Source organism: Nycticebus coucang, chromosome 6 (genome assembly GCF_027406575.1).
Source record: "Nycticebus coucang isolate mNycCou1 chromosome 6, mNycCou1.pri, whole genome shotgun sequence".
NCBI lineage: Eukaryota > Metazoa > Chordata > Mammalia > Primates > Lorisidae > Nycticebus > Nycticebus coucang.
The window spans coordinates 125450859-125475925 of record NC_069785.1 but is presented as its reverse complement, the minus strand read 5'-3'; the positions used below and the strand labels follow the sequence as shown (position 1 = coordinate 125475925).

The window sequence follows — 25067 nt, the reverse complement described above, 5'->3', positions numbered from 1 at the left end:
CATAATGAGAGCAGAATGGGTCCTCCAGGTCACCTTCCTGGCTCTCTTGCTTGATAGATGAAGTATAATGTCTTTGTGGCCAGAGCTGAACTTGGGTGCCACGTTCTACGCATCCTCCAATTACCTGCCCAGAAGGACATCTCAGAAGTTAATGCCAATTTAGGGCAATGTGGCCGGAGGAACATGAGGCTGTAATTCCAGCAGGGAGAAGCTGCTGGCTTTCAGAGACTTGGTTTCAGGTGCCTAGGTTTAACTGGACTTTTGTCACTCCCTGGCTGTGGGACACTGCATGGATCATTTTGTACTTTGAAGCCTCAGGTTTCTTAGGTATAAAATGGGAGCATGCCATCTCTTTCATAGAGCTGTTGTGAAGGATAAAAGAACTAAGACTGTGACAGCACTTTCTAGAAATTAAATCACTGTACAAGTGTTAAGAGTTACTAAGTGGCCAGGCAGATATTTGCCTGACTGCAGGGGTTCCCAGTCATCTGCTATGGGGAGAAGTGCTAGTGTTTCCAAAACCCTTTCACCTTCCATCCTGCCTTCCTCTTGTTGACACTCCCAGCTCTGACACTGCTCTAGCCACATGAATGTCCCCGTATTTCCCCAACCCATAAAGAGACGCATTCTCAATTCTGAGCTATTTCAGTTTGAATTACAGCTAGTCTGCCAGCTCCACAGCTCCCCCTAGCTACAACCCTTTATCTTGCCATGACGTGTGTGCCATTGCTGATTCTGCCACTGCAATTGGATCTCAAGCCGTTCACGGCTCAGCCTGCTCTTACCAATGACCTCTGTATTGCTCAGTCCAACAAATGCTTCTCTGGACAGCCATTCAAGAGGCAGAAAACCTCTTTACCCTCCTCTCTCCTCTTCCTCCCTCTTGAATGTGTGCCCTTCTCCACAGGTGATTCCTTTCCTACTCCATCTTTAGGAGCTCCCACCCATTCACTTGCTGAAGCCCACTCTCTGCAGAACATCAGTACCTGGATGTCCAAAAGGTACTTGAAAGTTACCATTTCTAAAATTAAATTCATCCCCCTCTCTCCTCCTAGACCTGCTTTCCTTGGCGCCGCTAACCATCCAGATGTCCCAGACATGCTCTGACCACGTTCATGCTTGTGCAGAAAGCATGCTTGGATACTCCCCCACAACCAGCACACCAGTGTCCACACCCACTGTCTCAGCCTGTTCTCTCCTTCTATAACAGGGTGTCACAGATTAGGTGATTTGCAACAATAGAATTTTAGTTAGTTCACAGTTCTGAAGGCTGGGAAGTCCAAAGCATGGTGCTGGGGCTGGGGAGGGTCACCCACAGTGGAAAGTGACAGAGAAGTGAGAGCATGAGACAGCAGAGGCACCAGAGATCCAACTCACTTTAGAACAACCCACTTTTGCAGTAACTAACCCGCTTGCAAGATAATCACATTAACCCAGTTGCGGGGGCAGAGCCCTCATGACTCCGTCACCTCTTATTGGGCCACAACTCCCAAACTGCTGCATTGGGGATTAAGTTTTTGGCGTGCGAACTTTAGGGGGACAGGGTCAAACCACAGCAGCCACCATCTTGGGTAAACAGGTGCCAACAGATGTACAAGGACCGAGGTTCTAGAACTGCCACTGGCGAGAACCCCAGGCCTCTATACTTTAACTTAGAGCACGCAGACACACCGGCGGCTACTCCCTCTCTCAAACTCACCATAGAAAGACATTTCTTTGGTAAGTCCCAAGCCCCTTGCTGGGGAATCTCTCTTTTACAGCAAATGTTCAGCGCTCCCGCTACAGTTCAGCTGTACTTTTTATTCAGGGGAAGCTGGTGGGTGGCTCAGTACACACAGACCCCTGGCCCCTCACCCTGGTACACACTCCCTTCCTCCCTGCACACTCTCTGTGCTCTGCACGAGCGAGAGCTCTGGGAGAACTGCCCTCGCCTGCAGGATAACTCTCCAGCTCTGGCACCCTGGTAGTGGCTCAGCATCCCGGGACCCCCAGAAGAAATCTCAGGTTTCCCCACCCCATGGGTTGCAGAAAGTAGTTTCCACTCTCAGCTGTTGACGGACAATTAACTTAATTGTATTCTTTGTGCTGGGGAACACATGGCCCTTGAACAGGAAGGGAGCACAGAGAGGCAGCGTGGGGTCCCTAAAAGAGCCTGGTAATAATCACTCCTGGGCCAAACCAGGGTGAGCTTGGCCATGAGGATTTGCTCTCAATATCACCAACAACTCTCCAGGAAGAGGGCCTGGCACCAACTGTGTTCTTGTATCCATTAAGGGAAGTTCCCATCTTAACTGGGAGTGGGGGTGGGGGAGGCTCAGCAGGTTCTGTCACTGTCCTGAGGGCCAACCTTGTCTGCACATCACATCACCGGCATTCCACCAGCTGGGCTGTCTGGCCCACTGTGTAGGCTCTGGCTGAACCTTGCTGCCTCACCTCACACTTTGCACCATGTGACTCCAGCCCTAAGACTTCTGTAGGCTGCTGAGATGGGAGAATACTCAGGAGTCATGGTAAACAGCCCTATCCTGCTTCTGTAGCTGCAGGCACACTGCCCAGGGTGAGAGTCAGGGCTCACACCCACTCAGTGATACGCCTGACGCTGCAAGAGTTGTGGTAGACAGTTGTGGTGTGAACTTCAGCCAAGGAGATACACAGATACGTATTCCCTCCTGCAGTGGGCAACGGTCTCATAGGCCTCTGCAGACAATCAGCTATGCTCCACGCGAAGCTACAGCCAGCACACTAACACGCTCCTTTGTACATGTCCTGCTCTCTTGCCTGCCCCTTCCCCTCTCCCCTCACTCCTGTGGCTTTGGCCTTGGAAGTTGCATTCTTTGACTTAGCAGGTAAGCTTTTGCCTTGGGCTCTGTTCTCTAAGGAGCCTGGCCCAAAACAGCTCTTATACTTCCTGTATGCCAAGTACTCTGTGTGTGTACGTGTTATTTTAAGTCTTTACAAAAACATGTTTGCAGATGAACACAGGAGCCTTGGGGGAAGGAGTGAAAAGGATAAAATAACTTGCCCAAGAACACACAGCCAGTAAGTGGATGAATTGAAATTTTCACTTAGGTCTGTCGAACATGAAGATTTGTGCCCTCTCTGATCAAGAGCACTGAAGTCACACAGACCGGCGATGAATGCTGGCTCTGAACTTCCTGGCTGTGTGATCTGTCAGGTCATGTAACCTCCCTGAGCCTCCATGCCCTCGACTGTATAAGAGACAGATTAAGATACAATGACCTCTAAGATCTCTTCCAGCTGGGACATGCAATAGCCCCAAGAATCTCACAGGGGACCCTCTGCTGTTATAGCCTGTGAAACTTTCCTGGACACCTAGGGAAGTGGTCACAGGGGATGATTTCGGCCCTCAGGGCCAATCCTAGGGGGAACATCTCAGTAGGCATTTCAAAGTTTTTTTTTTATTGTTAAATCATAGCTGTGTACATTAGTGCAATCAAGGGGTACAATGTGCTGGTTTCATATACAATCTGAAATATTCTCATCAAAATGTTCAACGTAGCCTTCACAGCATTTTCTTAGTTATTGTATGTAGACATTTGTATTCTGCCTTTAGTAAGTTTTGCCTGTACCCATTCTAAGATGCACCGTAGGTGTGGCCCCACCATTTCAAAGGTTTAAGACTGGGGAAGATGGAGTCTCAGCAGCACCCCCTCTTGCCCAGGGCATCCTGACAGCCTTCTGCAAAGCCCTTTCCTTCTTCTTGCCCCGGGGAACTCCCACCCATTTTTCAGAAGTCAGCTCAAGTATCTTTTCCCCAGAGAAGCCTTCCTTCCCTACCCCTTGTGTCTCCAGACTGGATCCTACCCACCTCTACACATCCTCTTACAATTCCTTGCACTCCGCCCCTCTGCCCCAAACCTGCCACAGTGTGGAGTTATGTATTAATGAGACCACTCACAGATCTTTGTTTTGCTCTCTAGTCTGGAAGATCCATGAGGGTAGTATTCATGTTTACTTTGTCCCCCCTTACATTCCCAATGTCTAGAACAATGGAAGGTGTTCAATAAATGTTTATTAAATGAATGGCCTACTTAACTAGTGAACAACTGGTAGCCCAGTCTTGAGAAAGCAGCGGTCGTTTTGCTTGGAAGGCGACCTGGGGTGAATTTTAAGATCCCTGTCTGATTGCCCAAGTCACTCTGTATGTGACTGCATGTGCTTTAGTCCCAGACTCCTCTCCCGCTCCTGCCAGTCCTTGTCACAGCTCATTAGGGAACTAACAACGAGATGGCTGTGCACTGACACCGCTGTCCCTGAAGTCACCCTACCAGTCATTAAGCAGCACAAGAGGCTGAAGAAATGGGTTCAAGGTGATTGAGGACATCGGTAAGGAGGTAAGGAAGCTTTCTATGGCCTACCTACTGAGCTGCGCCTTGACCGTAAGAAGAATGTTCCAGGAGGAGGTCTGGAAGATTCAGTAGAGAAAGGCAGCAAATCCTTTTCTGCCTGTACCATTACCAGGACGGGCTCAATCTCAAAAACAGAGTCTCAAAGACCACAGAGGGCTCTCTGATGAAGCCTTCACCCTGCCATCCCCACCCTACGTCAGTCCTCTGGGGCTACCTAGGCCTTTTGAAGCCTTCTGTTGACACGTCAGCCTTCTGCGTGCAAGCCTCTCTCTGCAAGCAAGGCCTCACTTCTGAACCAGCTCCCTCTGGACTCCAGTCACTCGGGGTGGTTCACAGCTCCCTGACTAAGGCTTGATGTTTTGGGGTCATTGCAGATGTTATCTATACATCCAGGCAAATTCCTAGGCATCCTCCTTCCTCAGCTCTTAAATGCTTTTTCCGTAGGGCTCATCCATGTAGAACTTTTCACAGTGCATTGCTAAGGATTGCTTATTTAATACCTTCAATCCTGGAAGACTAGGATTTTAAAATTTTATCTTATGCTCCAAGTTTGGTACATAGAAAGAATTAAAATCATATTAGTTCTACAAATAAAGGGATCTGGGTTCAAATCCCAGCTCTGTCTCATACCAACCCTGTAACTTGGGACGAGTCATTGGCACTTGGGTTTCCTCATGTATAATGTGGGGATAACATCCAGCTAAAAGGTACGCAGAGGCCTAGAGATAAGGCAGGTCCAACACCTTGCACACTGGCACATTCTTGGGGGCGTAGGGGCTCTTTGCACTACTGAGAATCCAGAGAGACAACGGGGTTGGTTTGAGGTCACAATAAGAACCGAAGTCTGTGCTCTCTGCTGTGGGCCCTCATTACCTATCTTGAACATAAAAACTCTGATGTGGAAATATAAACAGTGAATTAGCAATGGTTTAATTAATTTTTATGGTTGTTAATGGTGTGTACCAAGAAAACAAGAGATTTCCCCCCGGAAGAACTTCCTATACTTCTGCTCTAACCCAACAGATGACTGACATTCTGTGACGCTCACCTGCATTTTAATCAAGCCTCCAGATTTGCACTGAAAACCTACAGCTGGTCCAAGTGCACCATGGCCCTTGGTCCATAAAAGGACATTTAACGAAAGCAGAAGATAACACAAGAAGTAACAAAATAACCACAACTGCGACCAAATCCTGCATCTGTCAATCCCTTGGCCCCTGTTATTTAGTCCTGTCTCCCCAGACAGCACTTCTGAAAGATCAAAGTCAGCGGACATGGGTGTTGTTCTATCTTGCAGGGCCCAAATGCTCCCAGAGAGAGCTACGAGCAATAAAATAAACAAAAGAAACAAAAAGCATCTAGATTATCCCCCCCCCCAAAAAAAATGGAAAGCAAACCCCTAATCCATGTTCATTGGTCAAAGCCTCCCTTACTTTGACCTTGGGAGAGGTCAAAGACTTTCTCTAGGTCAGGATCATGGTAGCATCACTTACCAATGTGCACCCCCAGAACCTGGCTTGGTGCCAGCCCATTATTGGGGTTTATGGAACGAATGGACAAATAAATGAAAAATGGATGAGTGATTAGCTGAATAAAGGGAGAGTTTGTAAGTAGACGGCATAGCTTTATTCCCTTCCAGTCCCTCCCAGCCCACCCTCCAGTCTGGCCTTACCCTGGCGATCAGCTCCCCGACCATGCCCGTCCAGGTGCCGTTGGCCTCGGGAACACCATACACGCCATCCCCGACCAGGCGGATCTTGTAGTTGAATCTCAGGATCTCCGCCAGCTCCTTGAGCATGTCCACACAGAAGCCCTCATAACGGTCGTTGCCTTCCATCTCCTGGTGGTTCCCCTTCAGCATTAAATACGGGTTTTCCTGCAGCAAAACTGGGCAGCTGTCATCCTCATCTTAGCCCTGGCTTCTCAGCCACACGTGACAGGGCCAGGGTGCAGGGTGGGGGGAGACAGGGTGGAGAAAGGAAGTGGCTTGGGTAATGGGGTCCTTGGGGGGTGCCAATTAGCTCCCCTCCCCAGCCTGCTCCTTCAAGGCGCTTCTCCTACTAGGAACACACAGGGGCTCGCACTGCAGGGAGGCTCGGGTTCTCCACTTTGTACAAGGTCATCGCTGGCCCCACTCTCCATCCCTCTCTCTCTTTTTTCCTCCTGTCCCTTTATTCCACACAGACTTGTGGCTGTGTATCATAAGCAGGTAGTCCTGTAGTCTAAGACAGAGCATGACCAGGCCCCAAGGGTGATGGGAAGAGGGGCTGCTCTGTCTGGTGAAATGTCCAGAGAAGGCTCCACAAGGAGGTGGGACCTTAGCCAGGCTCTGAGGAAGGACAGACCATTCAGAGAGGGAGGTGTTGTGAAGGGAAGGCATTATAGGCAGCAGAAATCACCACCAAGGCCAGGACCCCAGCAAGAACAAGTGTGGCCTACTTGGGGGACGAAGGACGTGCCCGGTAGCTGGTGTGTGGGCTGTGAGGAGAGGTGGGGAGCGGAAGTCTGTACAGATGCACGGGCCTAGGGCGCCAGGAAGAGGAGGGTACCTCACAGGGGCTACACTGGGGGAACACCTGTGGTCTTCAAGACATAAGGCTGTGAGGAAAGAAGGCCAAACAGAAGGAGAGCGTGCATCTGGGGAGAGGTGAGATATGGAACCCTGAGCCTCAGTGTGGCAGGAAGGATGTCAGAGGCATCCATCCCCCAGAAAGGGACAGGCTGGCTGGCTGGCTGGGTGTGGGGGAGAGGAACGGGTCCCCGCCACTTGGGGCGCACGTGGCTGACTGAGGATTGTCACCACTGGCCTGGGGATTTGGCACATGTTGCATTTGAGGGGCTGGAGGGTGATCCAGGAGGAAAGGACTGACGGGATGTCTAAAATGTGGAGCCAGGTAAGATGGCGGACAGGGACTGGAAACCTCTGCATAGAGGTGAAGGCTGAATCTGCCGCGTATGTGACACCACCCAGGGGGAGAGTGGAGAAAGGGCAGGAGAGCATCTGGAGGGGCCCCTGGGGAGAACCTGAGTGTGGAGCAGAGAGGAGCCCAGAAGACAAAGCAGCAGCCAGGAAGGCCGTAAATCAGGGAATGTGGCCACAGAGGCAAGGAGGGAGCAGGGAGGAGACTGAAGGTGTTCCCAGCGTCTCCACACAGACCAGGCAGGGCGGGAAAAGGGCAGCTCGTCACGTGACCCTGCCCACCTTTCTGAGACAGAGACGGGCATAGTGCAGGTAGCAGGGCCCTGTTGGGACCAGCAGTGAGCGCGGCCCCAGGAGCTGAGTGGACTGGCATTTCCAGGAGTTAGCAGGTGAGGGTGGCAGGGTGGGGCAGCATAGGGCGGTGGCCTCTCTGCCTGGTCATCAGCAGTCAGACCTCTCCTCAGGCCTGGAGGATCCCCGAGGGGCCACCCGGTCCTGTGAGTCCGTGACTCCCTGCGTGGGAGAGTAGCTTGACGGGCAGCAGAGTGGAGGGAGGGTGGAGGTGATGGAGTTTTAGGAGGGGACAGATGGGAGTCTATTTGCAGGTAAGAAGGGAAAATCCCTGGAGAAGGAGAGCACAGAGCTGGAAGGAAGAGCAGTGCAGCTGGTGGAGCAGGGGCCCGGGACACAGAGGAGGAGATGGGGCGGGGGTGAGGTGGAGGGCATGTGTGTGAGGGCGCAGCCAGGGAGGAGGGAACGGTGCCAGCCCCCAGGGCCATGCTGACAGGGCAGGCAGGTAGGCTTGGAGGCTGGTGTGTGGGAAAGTTCGGCAGGACTGCTCAGGGGATACAACAGTGAGAAGAGATGGCTCAGCTGAAGAGAGGAGGCTGGCCACTAACAGGTGGGCAGCTGGGAGTGGGGTGACACTCAGGCTTGGGGACAGGTATGCGGAGACAAGGCTGAGCACCAGGATTCTAGAAGCTGAGAGAGAAACATGCTGAACTCAAGCTGCAAGGGGTTTCTGGGCTCGCTGGTGTGTGGGAAGGTTCGGCAGGACTGCCCAGGGGATACAACAGAGCGAAGAGATGGCTCAGCTGAAGAGAGGAGGCTGGCCACTAACAGGTGGGCAGCTGGGAGTGGAGAACCTGAGTGTGGAACAGTGACACTCAGGTTTGGGGACAGGTATGAGGGGACAAGGCTGAGCACCAGGATTCTAAAAGCTGAGAGAGAAACGTGCTGAACTCAAGCTGCAAGGGGTTTCCGGGCTCGCTGGGGGAAGACGGAGGGCCAGATGGGCAGTGGTCACTGGAGAGAAGGAGTGTGATGAAGTGGGGAGCAGGAAGCCAAAGGCAGGGGAACTACACACGGAGGTGGCTGGTTCTGACTCCTGACGGATGCCACTGTCACGTCAATGAGATGGGCCATTCTGCCTGCCTTGCACACACACCATCCTCAGCACAAGGGCTTCTCCCTGCCCAAACTCCTCTCCCGCCACTCTCCTGACCCCTCTAACTCATCTTTGCCCCTGGAGTCACACTGCCTCCTCCTGGGCCAACCCATGGCTCAGAATCCCCTGCCCCCGTAATTGTTCTTGGATGCCTTCCTGCTCCAAGGAGGATGTCAGTGGGGCCAGGTCTGACTCATCACCTTCCTTGGTACTCCTTAGCATTAAGCACTTCCAAGTTGTGTGAGTACAAAGCACAGAAACGGCTTCATGGACAAGGCTTGGCTGAGAGTTTCCATATGGGATTGGTAACGTCCCAGGTTATATTTAATTGTCCCAAGGAGTATCACAAAATTCTCCTCCCCAAACAGTCTCCAGTCTCAAGATAATTTAAAATTCACTGCCACAGTCAAAGTAAATATGTACAGGGCTGAACTCGGAGAAAGAAGGCGCATTGGAAAGCCAAAGTGAAAGAAAGGCTGGGGCTCACTGGCACTGGGGGGATGTGGGGAGCTGAATGCAGGCCTCGAGGAGGAGGCCCGTCCAGGCAGAGGTGCTGCAAGAACCTGAGGTCATATTGCAGAAAAATGTCTTAACATGAGGTCCGACACAGCAGAAGTGCTCAGGGAATGGGCGTTGCAGCTAATTCTATGTGTTTGCTGGTTTTAACTGACAGATCATTCCAGATGTCCTGCGTATACCTTGGCAGGAGTGTGAGACGACATGGACATATGCTGAGTTTCAAGGGATAAGTCACTCAAGATTACCACTAGCCAGGGAAGACCCACCAACAGTCACCTGGGGACTGAATTAAGATCGACGTTCCTAGGAAGTGTTAGTGGCTTGGATTAATCATCTTAGGCACATGCGTGTGCACACACACGAGAAAAGAACCCCACCTAACCTTTCTTGGAGCTCTACTTACTACGTTATTAAATGTCACTTCGTGACATTAACGTGTCCTGCCAGCACCCCTGCCCCTCATGAGCACGTGTGTATGTGAACACACTCACACATTCATGCATCCACGTGCATACACACTGATCAGAGTGGCTTTCCCAGCCTTGAAACACAACCCTGTGGTCTCAACGTAGCTGTGTGTCTGTTCCAAAGCTCCAAGGGCAGTCTAATTCCAGGCTCTGAGAGGCAGGAGGTATAGCTTAGCCACTTGTTCATCTTCCTCTGGAACTCTTATTGACTTTCAAGGGACACCTCCTACCCTGTAGGAAGGAATTCCTCTCCTCAGATTCTAATTATTGAACCCCTACTTTGTGTCCTCCCCCTTCACTGAGGAGCTCTCGCCCTAGAAGGGGGAGGCATTTCTCTAAACAATAATCTTGAATAGGAGAAATGCCACAAAGAGTGTTGTGTCAAAAGCTAGAGATGGGGAGGAGGCAGGAGTTAGAGCAGGTGACATCCGAGCAGAGCTCTGAAGGATGCATAGATATTTCCAGTTGGAAACACCACTTGGAGGGACTGCTACCCAAGACACAGCAAGTGCAAAGGCAGGGAGAGATGAGGAAAGGTTGGGAGGTCCAGCACCCCTGGATTCCAAGTTGCAAGGGGAGAAAGAAGGTGAGGCAGACTGGGGCTGATTATAAAGGGTTATATCCCAAGCTCAGGAGCAGTAGGGCCTGGGCACCCACTGAAGGATTGTAAGGAAGGAAATTCCAGGAAACTCCAAGCTCAGACAGAGAGGAGGCGAGGACTGAGTGAAACCCCAGGAGCTGGAACTGCTCTCTCTGTCCTTTCCCTCTGTGGGGACGTTTCTCCCCTCCACGGGGGTGTACTCAAGGCTCACCTTTCCAGTGAGGCTGCCCTGATGGCCTGGGTATCAGCACCACCTGCCTTCTTGGCTCCCAACTCCCTCCCCAGCTCTACCTCTTCAGATCTCTCCCTTGGCCTCACCATCCTCAGATTTACTATTTGATTGTATATCTTTTTAATGTCCGTCAAATATTCCCAATGGAAGGGAAGCTCCTTATGGGGCAGGGATTTTTGTCCTTTTGGTTCATTGATGGATCCTGAGTACCTACAACAGTCCCACCCATCCAGTGGCACCTGATACGTGTTCACTGAATGAATGAATGAAAATCTTCAGAGAGCCCGTCTCCTATCAAGTGAAAGGGAAACCCAATAGCCTGCCATTCAGGTTCCTGTGCACTGTGGACCCAACCTGCTTCTCCGGCATATGCTTCACCCCTTCCCTACCAATACCAATTTCCAGGGAAAACACTGTACTTTCCAGCATTTTCTGAACACCTTCCAAGCCCTCTTCTACCTGCTTCCTCCTTCCCACTTGCTCCCTGTCTTTCAGAGCCTAGCTTAAAGGACCCTTCTTCTCCTAAGGCTTTGCTACCCTCCCCTGGGAAAGGAACTCTTTCCTTCCACGGCCACAGCTCTAGGTGTGTGCATCTTCCCTGGCCTTTATCTCCCACTGCCTACAGTAAATCAATGATTCCAGCCCAGGGTTCCTAGGCCCCAAGAGTTTGTTGGGGGAGTGATGGAGGTCCCCAAGCTCTTTTTGTGACTTATCTCCAACAGCCTAAAATAAATGGCCACATCTGCAGACCTTGCGCAGTCGGCAATGGCAAGGCTGAGCAGACCAACGTGCGTATCATCTTTGCTGTGGGCTGAAATGATATCAGTGTGGCAACACTGGCTACCTCCTGCCGACAAGATGCTGTGTCAGGCAGGGAAGTACGCTTTTCATTAGTTAAGAGGAGGAGGGGGGAGGAAAAAACTAATTACTGCTTAATACATGCGGCTGGTTTAATTGACAAATCTTTTAAAGCATGAGGTCTTGGGGGGAGACAACTCCCTTGCTGTGTCTGCACTTGACTTATCCTATGTACTAAATTATATTCTCTTCAAGGACAGAGACTGAGTCCTACTCATCTTTGGTGTCCAGGACAGAGCACAGTGCCTCACATATGGTGGGGGGTGGGGGTGGAGGATGAACCTGGTAATTATTAAATAGAATTGGATCAAATTAAAGGGGCACATGGTTCCTTGTCCTATAAATTGATTGTTAAACTCTCTTTTCTCCATCTGGAAATAAAGAAACAGGCCATGTAAACCCACAGATGTTCAGGTGTTCACTTGGGGAGCGTGGTGGGAAAGGTCCCCATTTGTTTATCGCAGCAGGCACCAAATAAGGTAGGCTGCTGGAAAGGGCAGAGGGTCCCCCCAGTAGGCTGCACTCAGCTCCCCCAACCTTAGCTGTACACAGCTGTCAAGGTGCCCCTGAAATAGGCATCCACAAACCGTGGTTTCTCCCTACCCCATCCCTCTTCCCCATCTGCTTCAGAACTCATCAAATATCATTTCCATGAGAAACAGCATCTCAAGTGTAATTACAGCGCCATAAATTGGCCTCAGGGCTGTGATTAGAGCTCCCATCTTCTACCTCGGGGAAGCCTGTGAGCACTCAGAGCTGGGGAGGCACCCCAGGGAGCTGCAGCTGGGAGCCCAGGGGACCCCTCTTACCAGGATGGTGGTGACGACCAGGGTGGTGTTGAAGAGACTGTCAGAGATGTTGGAGGCATAGAGGCGGCTGTCCATGCTGAGGCCCTCTGCCACGTGCCACTGGCCGATCTGCGGACACCAACAGGAGAGGGCTGGGAAGAACTGGAGGAAGGAGGAGGCTGGGTAGACCAGGGGCTGAGGTCCTGCAAGGCCTCCAGGGGCAGGAGGAGCCAGAGGCCAGGCCCTGCCTCTTGATGGACCGCACATAAGCCATAGAAGGAAGGAGGAGCATAGAATAGGGGGGAGGGGCTGTACAGGGTTGCAGGTTGTTACACAGAATTGTGGGACTGAGAGAAGAAAGAAGTGAAGACTTGGGAGAGGTGGAAGAAAAAAGTGAAAAATCAGAAATGGAATGAGGTTCAGGGAACTCAGCTCTCACAGAGGGAATGAAACGTGGGATCGCGTTATTTTGAGGCGAGTTCTTTGGCTTCATCTTTCAATCACTGATTATCGAGTAGGAATTGGCATGGTACACTGGAGAGAACCAGGCCCATTCATAAGTGTTCACCCAATGGTTAAACGAATGAACCAGAAGAGAGATGGCCCAGGTCCTAGTCCAGGTTGACTGGCTTGCTGGCTGTGAAAACTTGGGCAAGTTATTTAAATCTTGCAGAACCTCAGTTTCCCTGTACTAAGGGGGGATGGTGAGGTTTGCCCCCCTTCTTCTCAGAGCCTCTCTGACCTCGGAGATCAGGCACTTTCCAGTCTGATGTCACATGATGCACCCAGACCCAGGAGCAGAGATCTAGACTCTGAAACCTTAGAAAAGTTACTGAACCTCTGATTGGGTTTCCACATCTGTAAAATGGGATAATAATAAGAAACTTCATTGGGTGAGATTGTATTTAACCTGGCGCTCAATAAACGTTCTGTTCCTCCCACATTGCCTTTTTCTTTTGCTTCCTGTTGCTGTTTGCTTCCTTTATCTTACTGTGATAAGAGCACTTAATACACGTATGTGATATACTCTTTTACCAAATTTTAAGAGCACACTGCATAGCTGTTGATTATCCCATTGTCTTAAAGACCTAACCCAACCCCTCCCCAGACAAAACTCTACAACTTCATCACTTTTCCATTCTAGAAAGTTACCTAAACCTAAACTTTATAGCAGTGAGTTTTAGATGATTTGCTTTTCCTAGTGCAACGCTTCCTATAATTTTTTAAAAAACCATATACATGTTTTAAAAACCATACACACATACATTCCAATACACACACATGTATATACATAAAATCTCAATATATTTCTACTAGCTGGAGCCCCTGGCCCATCATTGCTGTTGCTGAGTGTTTTTATGGGGGCAGCCAGGAGAGATGGCTGACAGCTGGCTAAAGACCCAATGAAATGCACACATCCACCTCTGCCAGGCATCTCCAGGCAGCAGCAGCAGCTTCTCTGGAAAACCCTCTTAAGTCCCATGGGTGCCAAGTGGGTCTAACTCCACAGCTGGGCTCTGGGTTCTGTTACGGAATCTCTAGCAACAACCAAGAAGTGTCTGGGATCCCAGAGGGCTGAGGATCCCAGGGAGCAGCAACCAGCCCCTGCCTTGCTGGTCTGGAGAGGGTGGAGGGAATAAAGGGCAGAGTCAACCAGGACCTCCCAATTCTAGGCTGGAGCCTCAGGAGACCATAGGGCAACAGATGGGCCTCTGATGGGGCAAAGGGGAGATGATCAAAGAATTCTTCCCAAGGCTCCTTGCAGATGCCCCCTGGGAAAGAGTAGGCAGCTCTCCGCCTCTGCAAGGGCACGGTGCATGCTTCTGTTCCTCTTTAGTTTACAAGCAGTGTTTCATGCATTCCCTATAGCAGGCCTCGTTTTACAGATAAAGAAATGGAGGCCCAGGTGGCGCCTGTGGCTCAGTGAGCAGGGCGCTGGCCCCATATACCAAGGGTGGTGGGTTCAAACCCAGCCCCGGCCAAACTGCAACAAAAAAATAGCCCAGCGTTGTGGCGGGTGTCTGTAGTCCCAGCCACTGGGGAGGCTGAGGCAAGAGAATCGCCTAAGCCCAAGAGCTGGAGGTTGCTGTGAGCTGTGACGCTACAGCACTCTGAGGGCAACAAAGTGAGACTGTCTCTAAAAAAAAAAAAAAAGAAATGGAGGCCAATCCGACTTGCCTGTGGTCTCACAGCCCATCAGCTGAGACGCCTGAGTTCTTAATCACAGATGAGTCTTCCATAGCCACCCTGTCCGATTCCTCCAGTGTTTAACTGCACATTTCTGTTTCTGTCTGTCTCCCCCACTAGCCCGTGTGGCTCACGACAGAAGGAATAGGCATTGTTTATGCTTATACTCCAGCACCTCGGGACTGGTATGCAGAAGCAGGGAAAGCCACTGGCTCCTATGGGGAGGTTGCTGCTGTCCACAGTGCACAAGGCAGGGAGCCCTCCTCTGGCCTCCAGAACTCTCAAAGGAACCAGCCAGGCCACATTATTGCCCGAGTTTCCCCTTCTTCCTCCTTGTCTGCAGGGCAAAGGGGTGGGCGGATGAGGGATGAGCCACTGGATTTCCAAATGAAAGGGAAAAGGGCAACAGTTACTGCACACCTGCTGTGATAGATGGTCAGGCTCTGTCCTCTCTGTGATTCTCACATCAATACTTTAGGGTAGTTTGGGTATTTCTATCTTATCTGGGAGAAACTGAGGTTCAGAGAAGTTTAATACCTTCCCTCCACCCCCTCACCCCCGCTGGGAGTGAGGTGCAGACTTGAACCCAGGTCTGCCTCCTAATCCAGGAGCTTCTCTGTCACTGTCTTTCTGCTGGGAGGCTGCTAATGTGCCCTTCATTTAAGCAGGCCAGGCCACCCAGGGAATGGCTTCCAGGGGCCTCAGCATTCTAGTTAAGAACTCCAGACACACAGCTTTCTTCTCCTTGGTTTCACTGGACACTGCAAAGTCAGATGAAATGACTGTCCTCTCAGAGGCTTGGTTTCCCTGTTTTCAAAATGGGTAGAATTGACCCCTGACAGTCTCCTAGGCTGGGAAGGGCTGTATTTGGACAGAAGGAACATAAAGAGCAATTGAGTTGAATGTCAGCATTGGGGTACTTGGGATGGGACTGAACTTCTGTCACGGTAAACCTCTGCTTCATACTAACAAGACAGTGAGACCTCAGTGTCCCGCATCCTCCAGACATTTGCCCATCTCACTAACTACCTGCTCTAAGAAGCCCCAGCTCCAGCCTCCCTGGGCTTCCCCAGTGCACAAGATAGATCTTGCTAAAGCCAGAGGCAGAAATGCTTTACCCAGAGCCAGATCCAGCAGCCTGAGCGATGCCCCTCCCTCTTCCCACCTCTGGGGACACGGCAGAGACACTAATTAGCCCCCAAGCTCCAGTCAGGAAATGAATCTCCCACCCACCCTCCCATTAGTCCCAAAGAAATTAATAAACTCATCAGATCCAACAAAGCGGCTTGGCAGCTATTACCCAGCGCAATCTAATTGCAGAAAGACAGTGGGAGGGAAGGGGAGAGACAGAGCCCAGTGCCCTGGGATACGGGCTAATTGCCCCACCCACTGGGCACCCTCAATGCCACACATGTGTCAGGGGTAGGCAGGAGATACTGCTCTTTCATCACGGACAATTTGTGGCTCTGCCTTCAGCCAAATCCCCTTGCTCCACCCTGCTGACACCTGCCCCCAAAAGCTCCTGTAGTAGGAACAGCTGTTTCAAAAGCCGCTTCCACACGCCTACATGTGCTGTCTCAATTTTGCTTTGGATAATGTCTCTCTGTGGCTCTCTCTGGACTTTCTGTCTCTCCCACCTGCTCTGCCTTTCTGCCAGTTTAGAGGTCCCAGGGGTTGCAATGAAGGGAAGGGAGGGTGTGGATTTGGACAGCACCACTGCTAGCCCATACACAGTATCTTAATGCAGATTTTTTTAAAAGCTGCTCTGGGCTGCCAGCTTACCGCTGGGAATGCAAAATTCAGGCTGGATTTCAGCCTCTACTTACCCTTGAACATTGCATAACCAATCCATGGCCCCAGAATTAGAGTTAATCAACTTGGGTTTAACCTGGGTTCTCAGCTATGAGGTATGTGATCTCAGGTAAGCAGATGAATCCCTCAGAGCCTCAGTTTCCCCAATCCATAAGTTGGGGATTAAAATAGTAATTATTACCTTACAGGGTTTTTTATTTTTTTATTTTTTTTGAGACAGAGTCTCATTCTTGCCCCAGGCCAGAGTACCATGACATCAGCCTAGCTCACATCAATCTCAGATCAGACTCCTAGATTCAAGCAATCCTCCTGCCTCAGCCTCCCCAGTAGCTGGGACTACAGGTGCCTGCTACAACACTAGCTAATTCTTTTTTTCTGTTTCTAGTAGAGATGAGGTCTCACTCTTGCTGAGGCTGATCTTGAAAATTTTTTTTTTTTTCGAGACAGAATCTCACTATGTCGCCCTTGGCAGAATGCTGTGGCGTCACAGTTTACAGCAACCTCCAACTGTTGGGCTTAAGGGATTCTCTTTCCTCAGCCTCCTGAGTAGCTGGGACTATGGGCGCCCACGACAACGCCCAGCTATTTTTGGTTGCAGTTGTGATTGTTGTTTAGCAGGCCTGGGCCAGGCTCGAACATGCCTGCCAGCCTTGGTGTATATGGCCAACACCCTACTCACTGAGCTATGGGCACCGAGTCTGATCTTGAACTTCTGAGCTCAAGGGATCCTCTTGCTTTGAAGTCCCAGTGTGCTAGACATGAGCCCAGTGCCCAGCACCTTATAAGATTCTTAAGGAAATTAAACGAGATGGTGTATGATGGTACTCATTAGTTTTTAATGTCATTGCCTGAGACAGAGGTGGGATCTCCTCTGTGCTGTATGCAGTGGACTTCAGTTTATTAAACAGACTAGGTCAATGTCTCAAAGTTTGGTTGCCAGACTGGAAGTATTAGCAGGAGAAATGCAAATTCTTGGGGCTTACCCCACACTGACTAAGTTAGAAACTCCAGGTGAAGGGCAGGCTGGACGAGAGCAGAAAGCAACTCAGAGGACACCCAGGATGACAGGCAAGGACAAGGTGCAGAGATGAACAGTGACTCAGTGCCTCCCCAGAGTGAGCGAGGAAGTGTCTAAAAACTGGCTCTCGAGGAAAATAAAAAAAGAAAGGGGGCCCTAGTTTGTAGCGTTTGCTAATTTCTGTGGTGTAAATACTCTACCGTGGCTGATTTCAAGCTGCCAACATGATCTCAGCAAACACAAAGTCCAGATGTGTACAATGGGCTCTTGCCGGCTGGGGCAAGGTGTCCCAGCACGTGCTGGACACTAGGAGTTTATGTGTATGAATCTCATTGCCTCTCCACTTAGTCAGGAAAGTGATGTCTAGACAAGTTAATAGTTTATACAAGTCACAGAGCTGATAAGTAGAAAAAAATAGTCTTTAAAACAAGGCCAATGTGCTGATGAATTGGGATCAGTATATTTAAAACAAATGTACAGTCTTTCTAACTACGGATTCTAATGCTATTACAAGAAACATTTTATGATAAGCGTGCTCAAATATGAAAATTTAGGTACATATAATTGATATGGGATGTATCTGTGTGTGCACAGGAAGTATCATTTACCCAACTTCCCCAGGGAACACAGATGAATATAAATTAATAATAATCTTGGTCCTTTAAGCATTAGAACTCTGGAGATTTAAATTATGTATTCAAAAGCATTATTTTCAAAAATCTTTTCCAAAGGAATTATTTCTTCCTCCATCCTCTTAAACAGAGAGCATCTTTGTCTTACTATGCAGTATAGTAAGCCCAGCTGTTACACTGTGCTGTGCTATGGCGCTGCCCTGTGGGTTACTGACACGTGGAGGTCACTTGCCAGCAGTTCTGTGCTTTTAGAAGTTAATCTGTCTACTTCTCACAGCATCTGTTTCTTTTCTCACTGTGAGTCATCACTTTTTCCTCTTCTAAGGATGGCTGGCTGTGAGCCTTTGTCCTTCTGGGAGCTGTGTTTAAGACCCCTGAGTGGAAGAATTGCTTGAAAGGAAAAGTATAGACAGATGGCTGATAGGGGCAAAGGGCTGCAGTGACTGAGCTCTGTGACATGGACAGGGGTTACTCAGTTTGGGAAAGGTGATGACTGTATGAGTGTCAGCCTGAATGAGTGTCCGAGACCTGGCTTTAGTCTGCCTGTGACCCCAGGTTGGCAAGCTGGTCACTCCCCCAGGAACACACAAGGAAGTGCTTGTGCGGGGGCCATGACCACAGGGGTCCTCTGCCAGACCCTGACATAGCTGGCACACTGTCACCTGGTGTCTGACCTACTATCCACTAATTCCTCTAGCATAACCGCTCCCCATCCTCCACCCTAGTCCAAGTTCCCACCAGACATCCCCGAGACGAGAATCCACTCTGGGCCTCTGTTTTATTCTTCAGGCAGCCCAGTCATCTATTCAAAAATCTCACATATGGTCACGCCCTGCTTAAAACCTTTCAATTCTTACTCATTTTAGAGATCGAAATCCTTACTATGGTCTACATGGCCCTGGAGAAGCCTGTCCTCAGACCCTCTTCCCCATCACCTCACACTTTCTTTAGCTTCATGCCTGTGCTCCAGCCCCACCTCCCTTCTTCACCTGTTCAAGTCCAGGGAGCCCCTTCCTTCTGGGGTCTCTGCCCACGCCATGCAAGCCCCCGCCCCCCAGCCCTCTTTCAGCTAACTCGGATGTTGGTAAACCAAGGACTAAACCAGGTTGAATCTAGCTCCCTGCTGGTTTCTGGAAATAAAGTTTTACTGGACCGCAGCCAGGCTGATCCATTTATGCTTTTTGACTGTTTTCATCTACAACAGCAGATTTGCTCAGAAACTGTGTGGTCTTGCAAAAGCTCGGTATTACCATCTGGACTTCCATAGAAAAAGTTTGCCAAACCCTGATCTTGCTTACACTTGTGAATCCCTCAGGCCTCAGCACAAAGATCCCTTCCTCCAAAAAGCCTTTCCCAAAGTCAAAATTTCCCCAGAACCAAGTTCTTTGCCTTCAGAACATTCTTTAATATGACACTTGCTTACTGCCTTTTTCACTGTAAGCTTCATGAGAGCAGGGATCGTAGCTGGTTTTGCCTGCCCTTTTACTCCTCCAGCCTGGCGCAGTGTCTAGCTTCTTACAGATGTTCAATGAGATCTAGGTGAATAGATACACTGGAACTTTGCATGTATTATTCCACTTAATCTTCAGCACATCTGTAAGAGGAAGAAACTGCTACACTCATGTTACAGATTTAAAACGTCCTTAAGTCCTAGTTAAGTTACACATTGGTAAATACCAGAATGGGGATTCAAACCCATGGTTTCTCCATCCCCAAAGCATGTGCTGTGATACGTGTTATAGAGTCAAGAGGATAATGACGGGAGCAGTCCCTTCATTCCAGGGTGGCACAGTGGCCCGTATGTTGGCAGCGCTGACACCAGCTTCACCAAGTTCCCCCCTCTGTTCCCTTCCTGCTACAGGAGCTGAACCCTCAGGTCCTTTCCTACAGGCCAGTCCCAGAGGGACCCGCATGCCCTGCTGCCGAGGGGGAGCCCTGGCCATCCTACCTGCTCACAGCCCTGTCACTCCTGCCTAGAGTCACGCAGCCTTATCATTTTGCCACTTTGGTCTCTCCCGAGTAGGTAAAAAGAGATTCATTTTTAAAGCCCTGAGGGATTTCCTCACATCCCTGCCTGCATCCGTGGGTGTGCACACAACGCTATAGCATTTAATATTTTAGGTACATTTAGACGATTGCTCTCTGCGCTCGGCGTGGCCAGGATCCAGCTTCTAGTGAGGCTGCTGAAACTCCAAGGCAGGCTAAGTCCTTCTGCTTCAGAGTAAGATTTTGTAAACACTTATGGATCACCTTTGCCTGCTGGGCACTCAGCCATGTGCTTTGCTTACATAAATTTCCCTGATTCTGCACAAACAACCCTGTTATTATTCCCACCTGAGAAATGTAGGCTTAATACAGGCACTTCAGACAGCAATAATGGTAGTTAATGTAGGCACATCTGTACAAGTTTTCGTTAGATTTGTACAGATGAATGAATGAATGAATGAATGAATGAAGCCTCAGAGACAATCAACTTGCCGAAGATCACAAGGTTAACAGGTGATTGAATTAGCATTTGAACTCAAAGAGTCTATTCGCTGCAGACCAGCTGGTTGAGTTAGGACAGGGGCGGGCTACCTTGACCTTAACACTTGGGCCTTCCCACATGCCTCTCTGATTACCTTGAACTTGTTTGTCGACAATACATCCCTGAAAGGAGTCCGTTAAAAGAGCCCATGTGAATGAGCCTGGCCAGGACCTAGGGTAGTTGCTTAGAAGGTTGGCACAAGGGGAGGCAGAAGGCATCAGAAAACCCGTTTTCTCTTCCTCTGCTGCGCATAAGCTGTATGACCTCAGGTAAGTCACTTAACATCTCTGAACCGTCTTTATTTGTAAAATGGAAAGAAATAAACCTGCTTCCCCATAGCACAGCGTTGTTGTTGATGAGCAACTGAGATGATGTATATGGTGGCTTTTGAGAAGCTATCGCAAGCCACGAGCATGTAAGCTAACTGTACTACTGTGAATGGGCAGGAAGGCAGCTGACCAAAGGCCACTCTACTGGGCGGCCCTGGGAAGTCATTTGTGCTCCCTGTGAGATAGTAACAGTCTCTTTCCTCTTTTTCCCCATATTGGGGTGATCCAGGACAATCATGGATGTGACAAAAGTTTAAAGGCCGATCCAAATGCAGGCTCTTTCTATTCCAGACCCTTGTTCTCTAGGGCCATCCAAACTTGGACGCACCATAGGCAATGACCCCCCTTTTCTTTTTTTCAACCTCAGATTCAGGGTTCTAAGTTGGACTTTCTCATTAGGAAGGATGCATATAATACTGGATTAGTGTCGCCTTGAGAAACACTAACCAGAGATGCTAGGAATAAACTAAGATCAGAGTTTCAAAGTCTCTTCTAAGTCTGTACCTTGATTTAAAACCAACTTAACAGGCTTGTGATATGTTTCCCTGGTGAACACCCAGCATGAAGGTGTCACCGTTTACTCCAATCATACAAGTTTAGCTTACATGGGACACCAAAGTATAAGACAGACCTCAGCACAGGCTGGAAGGGGCAATCTGGGGAGCAAAGGCTATTGCTAAAGTTGACCAAAGACCTCATTCTCTTAGCTAGGGAAGCCATCAAATATGTGCTTGTGCACAGAATGCTGTGAAAATCCAGGATCAAAAGACAGCAATGGCGAATGCCAAAAGTAAGAGATCAAAAACAAGTCCAGGGAAAGCAGGAAAGACTCCACAGCAACTGAACCCTACCTAGACTTTATTAAGCTCCCAGCTCAGCTGGTCTAAGGTGGTGTTTTGTTAAACTGTTGCTTGCAACCCATTAGTGGGATATGGAATCAATTTAGTGGGTCAAGACCACTAAAAGCAAATCTATACAATGCACATTGAACGTGCACTTTAAAAAGCAAATCTATACCATGCATATTGCAGGGGTACTATTGTTTCAAAAGCTTTGGTTTCAGTTACATACAGTTGCGTCCTAAAATGCAACCTAAATGTAAGTCATGCTCAAAAAGTGTTCAGCGTCTGCACAAGGGGCATGGACGCACCTACCTGTTCACTCCTCTGCCATCAGTCCTTACCTAAGTACCTGGAACATAACTGATGCTTAAGAACTGTATTTTGGCATCAGTGAACTCTTAGTCCTGGCCACTTGTTGTAACTAAAGGACTTACTGCATTATAAGGAAATTCTACAAGCTAATAATACTTTTCTTTTTTTTTTTTATTGTTGGGGATTCATTGAGGGTACAATAAGCCAGGTTACACTGATTGCAATTGTTAGGTAAAGTCCCTCTTGCAATCATGTCTTGCCCCCATAATAATACTTTTCAACACTTACACATGCCAGGTACTTGACAACACCTTACATTTGTTATTTAACCTTCCTAACCACACTATAAGGGAGGTCCTGTTATCACCTCTGTTTTATAGGTAAGAGAACCATGGCTCTGGGAGGCTGGGTTTCTTGTCAAAGTTCCAGTGTTAATGCAGATTCAAACCCAGGCAGGCCCACTATGCTACATCGCCCCAAGACATTAATTTTTCTGGGCTGTGAATATATAAACATTTAGTAAACATTTGAATCATTATTCTCTATCCACTGGTATTTGTCATAAGCATTCCTGCCTGATTTCCCACAGTCCTAAGTTACTTTTCCTTGTGTTTGATTCTGAGTTACATAGTTAGAAGAGGGTAATTCTATAGAGCTTGAGAAAGGGGAGAGCAGGGTACAGTGGAGTAAGTCAAGCTTTGGGAGTTCAGGCTTCCTGCCCCTGCTCTGCCATCAACCAACATGGCCTGTTAGAGGCTCACTCAGCATCCTCACATACCCCCTTTCTCCTGGGGTGTGCATTCATCCAACAAGATTCAGCCTGAACATCTCCTCACTGGGAGGCCCTTCCTGACCCTTTGATTCAGCCAAGAAACCTGTCGCACTCCGCACACTGTCCTGAACTACTTCTTTTTGCACTCATGGCACTTGTGATCATGTAATTAGTTAAGTAATTGTTTCCAGCTCATCTTCTCCACTAGATAATTCATTCCATGAGTGATGAAACTCCATCATGTTTGCCCTCACCTAGCATGAAATCGGCACTTACTAAATATCTGGGGAGACGGCAAGAACAAATTCTGACTGGCGCTCCAGCTCCTAGAACAGCACCTGGCCTATGATGGGTACTCAATATACATATGTTGAACTATGAAATCCCTTTGGCCAAGTCATTTCTTTTTATTTTTCTGTTATCTTACCTGTAAAAGGAGGACACAAGCTAGTTCTTTTATAGCTCCAATAGGAATCCCTGAAAATCCTGGGTATATTTATGAAATGGTGTAGTTTTCCAAGGTGCCGTGAAGCAGAGCCTAGGGGAGACAGGCCTAAGAGGTACAACTCTAAAAGGTCTTAGGTTACCACCAGAGTGGCACGGCTGCCCAGACATGAAGGTGAAGCAGGTGGGGATGCAAGGAAGGCCCCTCACTTACCTGCCGCAAAATAGCCCTCTCTGAGCCCCACAAAGCAAAGGCAGTCATGAGAAGGAAGGAATAGATGAGTGAACCCAAGAAATACAACTAAGGACCACAGGTAGAGGCTTTAGAAAAGAAAATCTTCTGCCCAACAGATGCAAGAATTTTCTAATAACAAGTGCTTTCCAAGATGGAATATGCCGCCCCTTTAGGTATTAAGTTCCCCAACACTGGAGGCATTCAAACACAGACTCTACTTCATGAGAATGCATCTGCAGGAACCCAAGGAGCTGATTGGAACGCAGGTCTAGAGGACCTTCGTTATTCCTCCTGGCCCCAGAAGGCTCTAAGCTTTACTCGTACATCAGGGGGACCAGGAGGAAGGCGGGCACCATGGGGCACAGAGGTCAGTGGACGCTGTGAGAGAGGAGGAGAGGGCAGTGAATGCAGAGAGAAGAGGCCGCGGCAGGAAACTGAACTCATGCGTTTGCTCATTCCTGGTCATCTCTCCTGGCTGGACCTCATGACAGTCGAGTCTCCTTATTTATGGTAGTTCTGTTCTGTAAAGATGGCACGAAGACTCAACTGGAAAACACTGAACTTTGCTCCTAGGGGAAATGTAAGCTTAGGTTCCTGTGAGCCTCCGTCACAACATTCTTGTCAACCAGTCAATACGTAAGTTTGTTTATGTGTGTTTCTGCTTGCTAACATCTTATTTAACATGTATTGTTGATTCATTAATACTGAACAATAGCACTCTAACTCATGCCTGAATGAAGCTTATCTAACATAGGTACTTTCTCAGTAAGGCACATTAGAGCTTTTCTGGGCATTAGGGACACTTGATGCTACTTCAGCAGTATGCTTGGGGATCATTTTAAACAGAAAAATTGCCAAGGAAAAGCACGAAAATGCAAAAAGATATGGCACTAAATAGAATGGGACACTTGTGGACACTATGAGCGCTGAAATGCGAAGGCAGAATGTGGCTTTGGTTGACCTCTGTGGGGAACACGCACGTTGGGAGATTCAAGTTTTTGCGGCTCTATGCCCACCTGCAAAAACACGGTGAGTATTGATCTTACAGCTACAAATAAGATTTTTAGCAAGAAGTCGAATCTGCAAATACAGAATCCACAAGTAACGAGGATCAACTGTACTTGTCTGAGCTTGAATGTTTGGCTTTTGCCAAGATGCGCCCAGACTTCCAAGCCTAAACCCAAACCTCCAGGGCATGAAGCAGAATTCGATCTAGCCCTACCGCTTCTCCAGCCAAAGAGGAGACAGTCATGATGGCTGTTTCCGGAGACTTCAGTGACAAATAAAACACTGTCTAGGGTGGGAGTGGTGTTCAGCCACCCTCAAAGGCTCTGAGTAAAAACACCACCCTCTGTCTAGGATGCCCTCCAGGATCTAGTGGGCTCCCCACTGGGAGGACAACCCCAGGGCTATAAAGATGATCAGGTCACTTTTCTTTTTGGACAAAAGCACTCCATGAGTTTAAGCATTTCCTTTGCCTATCCCCCACTTCCTTTGTTTTCCTTATATAGTTCAAAATCTCACAGACTCTCTTCTAAACATTTTGGGGGATGATCAAATTGGCCTTCCTCAAATTGACACATGGTAAGTGCATGGCAGCATCAGTACATAGGAAGACTCATCAGCATATCCCTCTCCCACCTCCAGGAAGCCAGGCAGTATTCTGAATGAGCTGCGAAGAAGATTTAACAGAGAGCTCAGGCATGCTGAAGATTTTTCATCTTACGAGAAAATTACTGCCAAGGAACATGACAG

At 49.0% G+C, this 25067-nt stretch overlaps 1 protein-coding gene across 2 annotated transcripts in view; it reads right to left on the bottom strand.

Annotated features, from left to right (window-relative positions):
• GRIK4 (glutamate ionotropic receptor kainate type subunit 4) overlaps positions 1 to 25067 on the bottom strand; it is a 465962-nt gene that overhangs the window by 70685 nt on the left and 370210 nt on the right. For both annotated transcript variants that reach the window (XM_053595472.1, XM_053595471.1), the window contains 2 exons: positions 12224 to 12331; positions 6043 to 6246 (listed from right to left, as the gene is read on the bottom strand). In XM_053595472.1, the coding sequence (XP_053451447.1) occupies positions 6043 to 6246; positions 12224 to 12331 (312 nt within the window). The remainder of the gene's footprint in view (positions 1 to 6042; positions 6247 to 12223; positions 12332 to 25067) is intronic.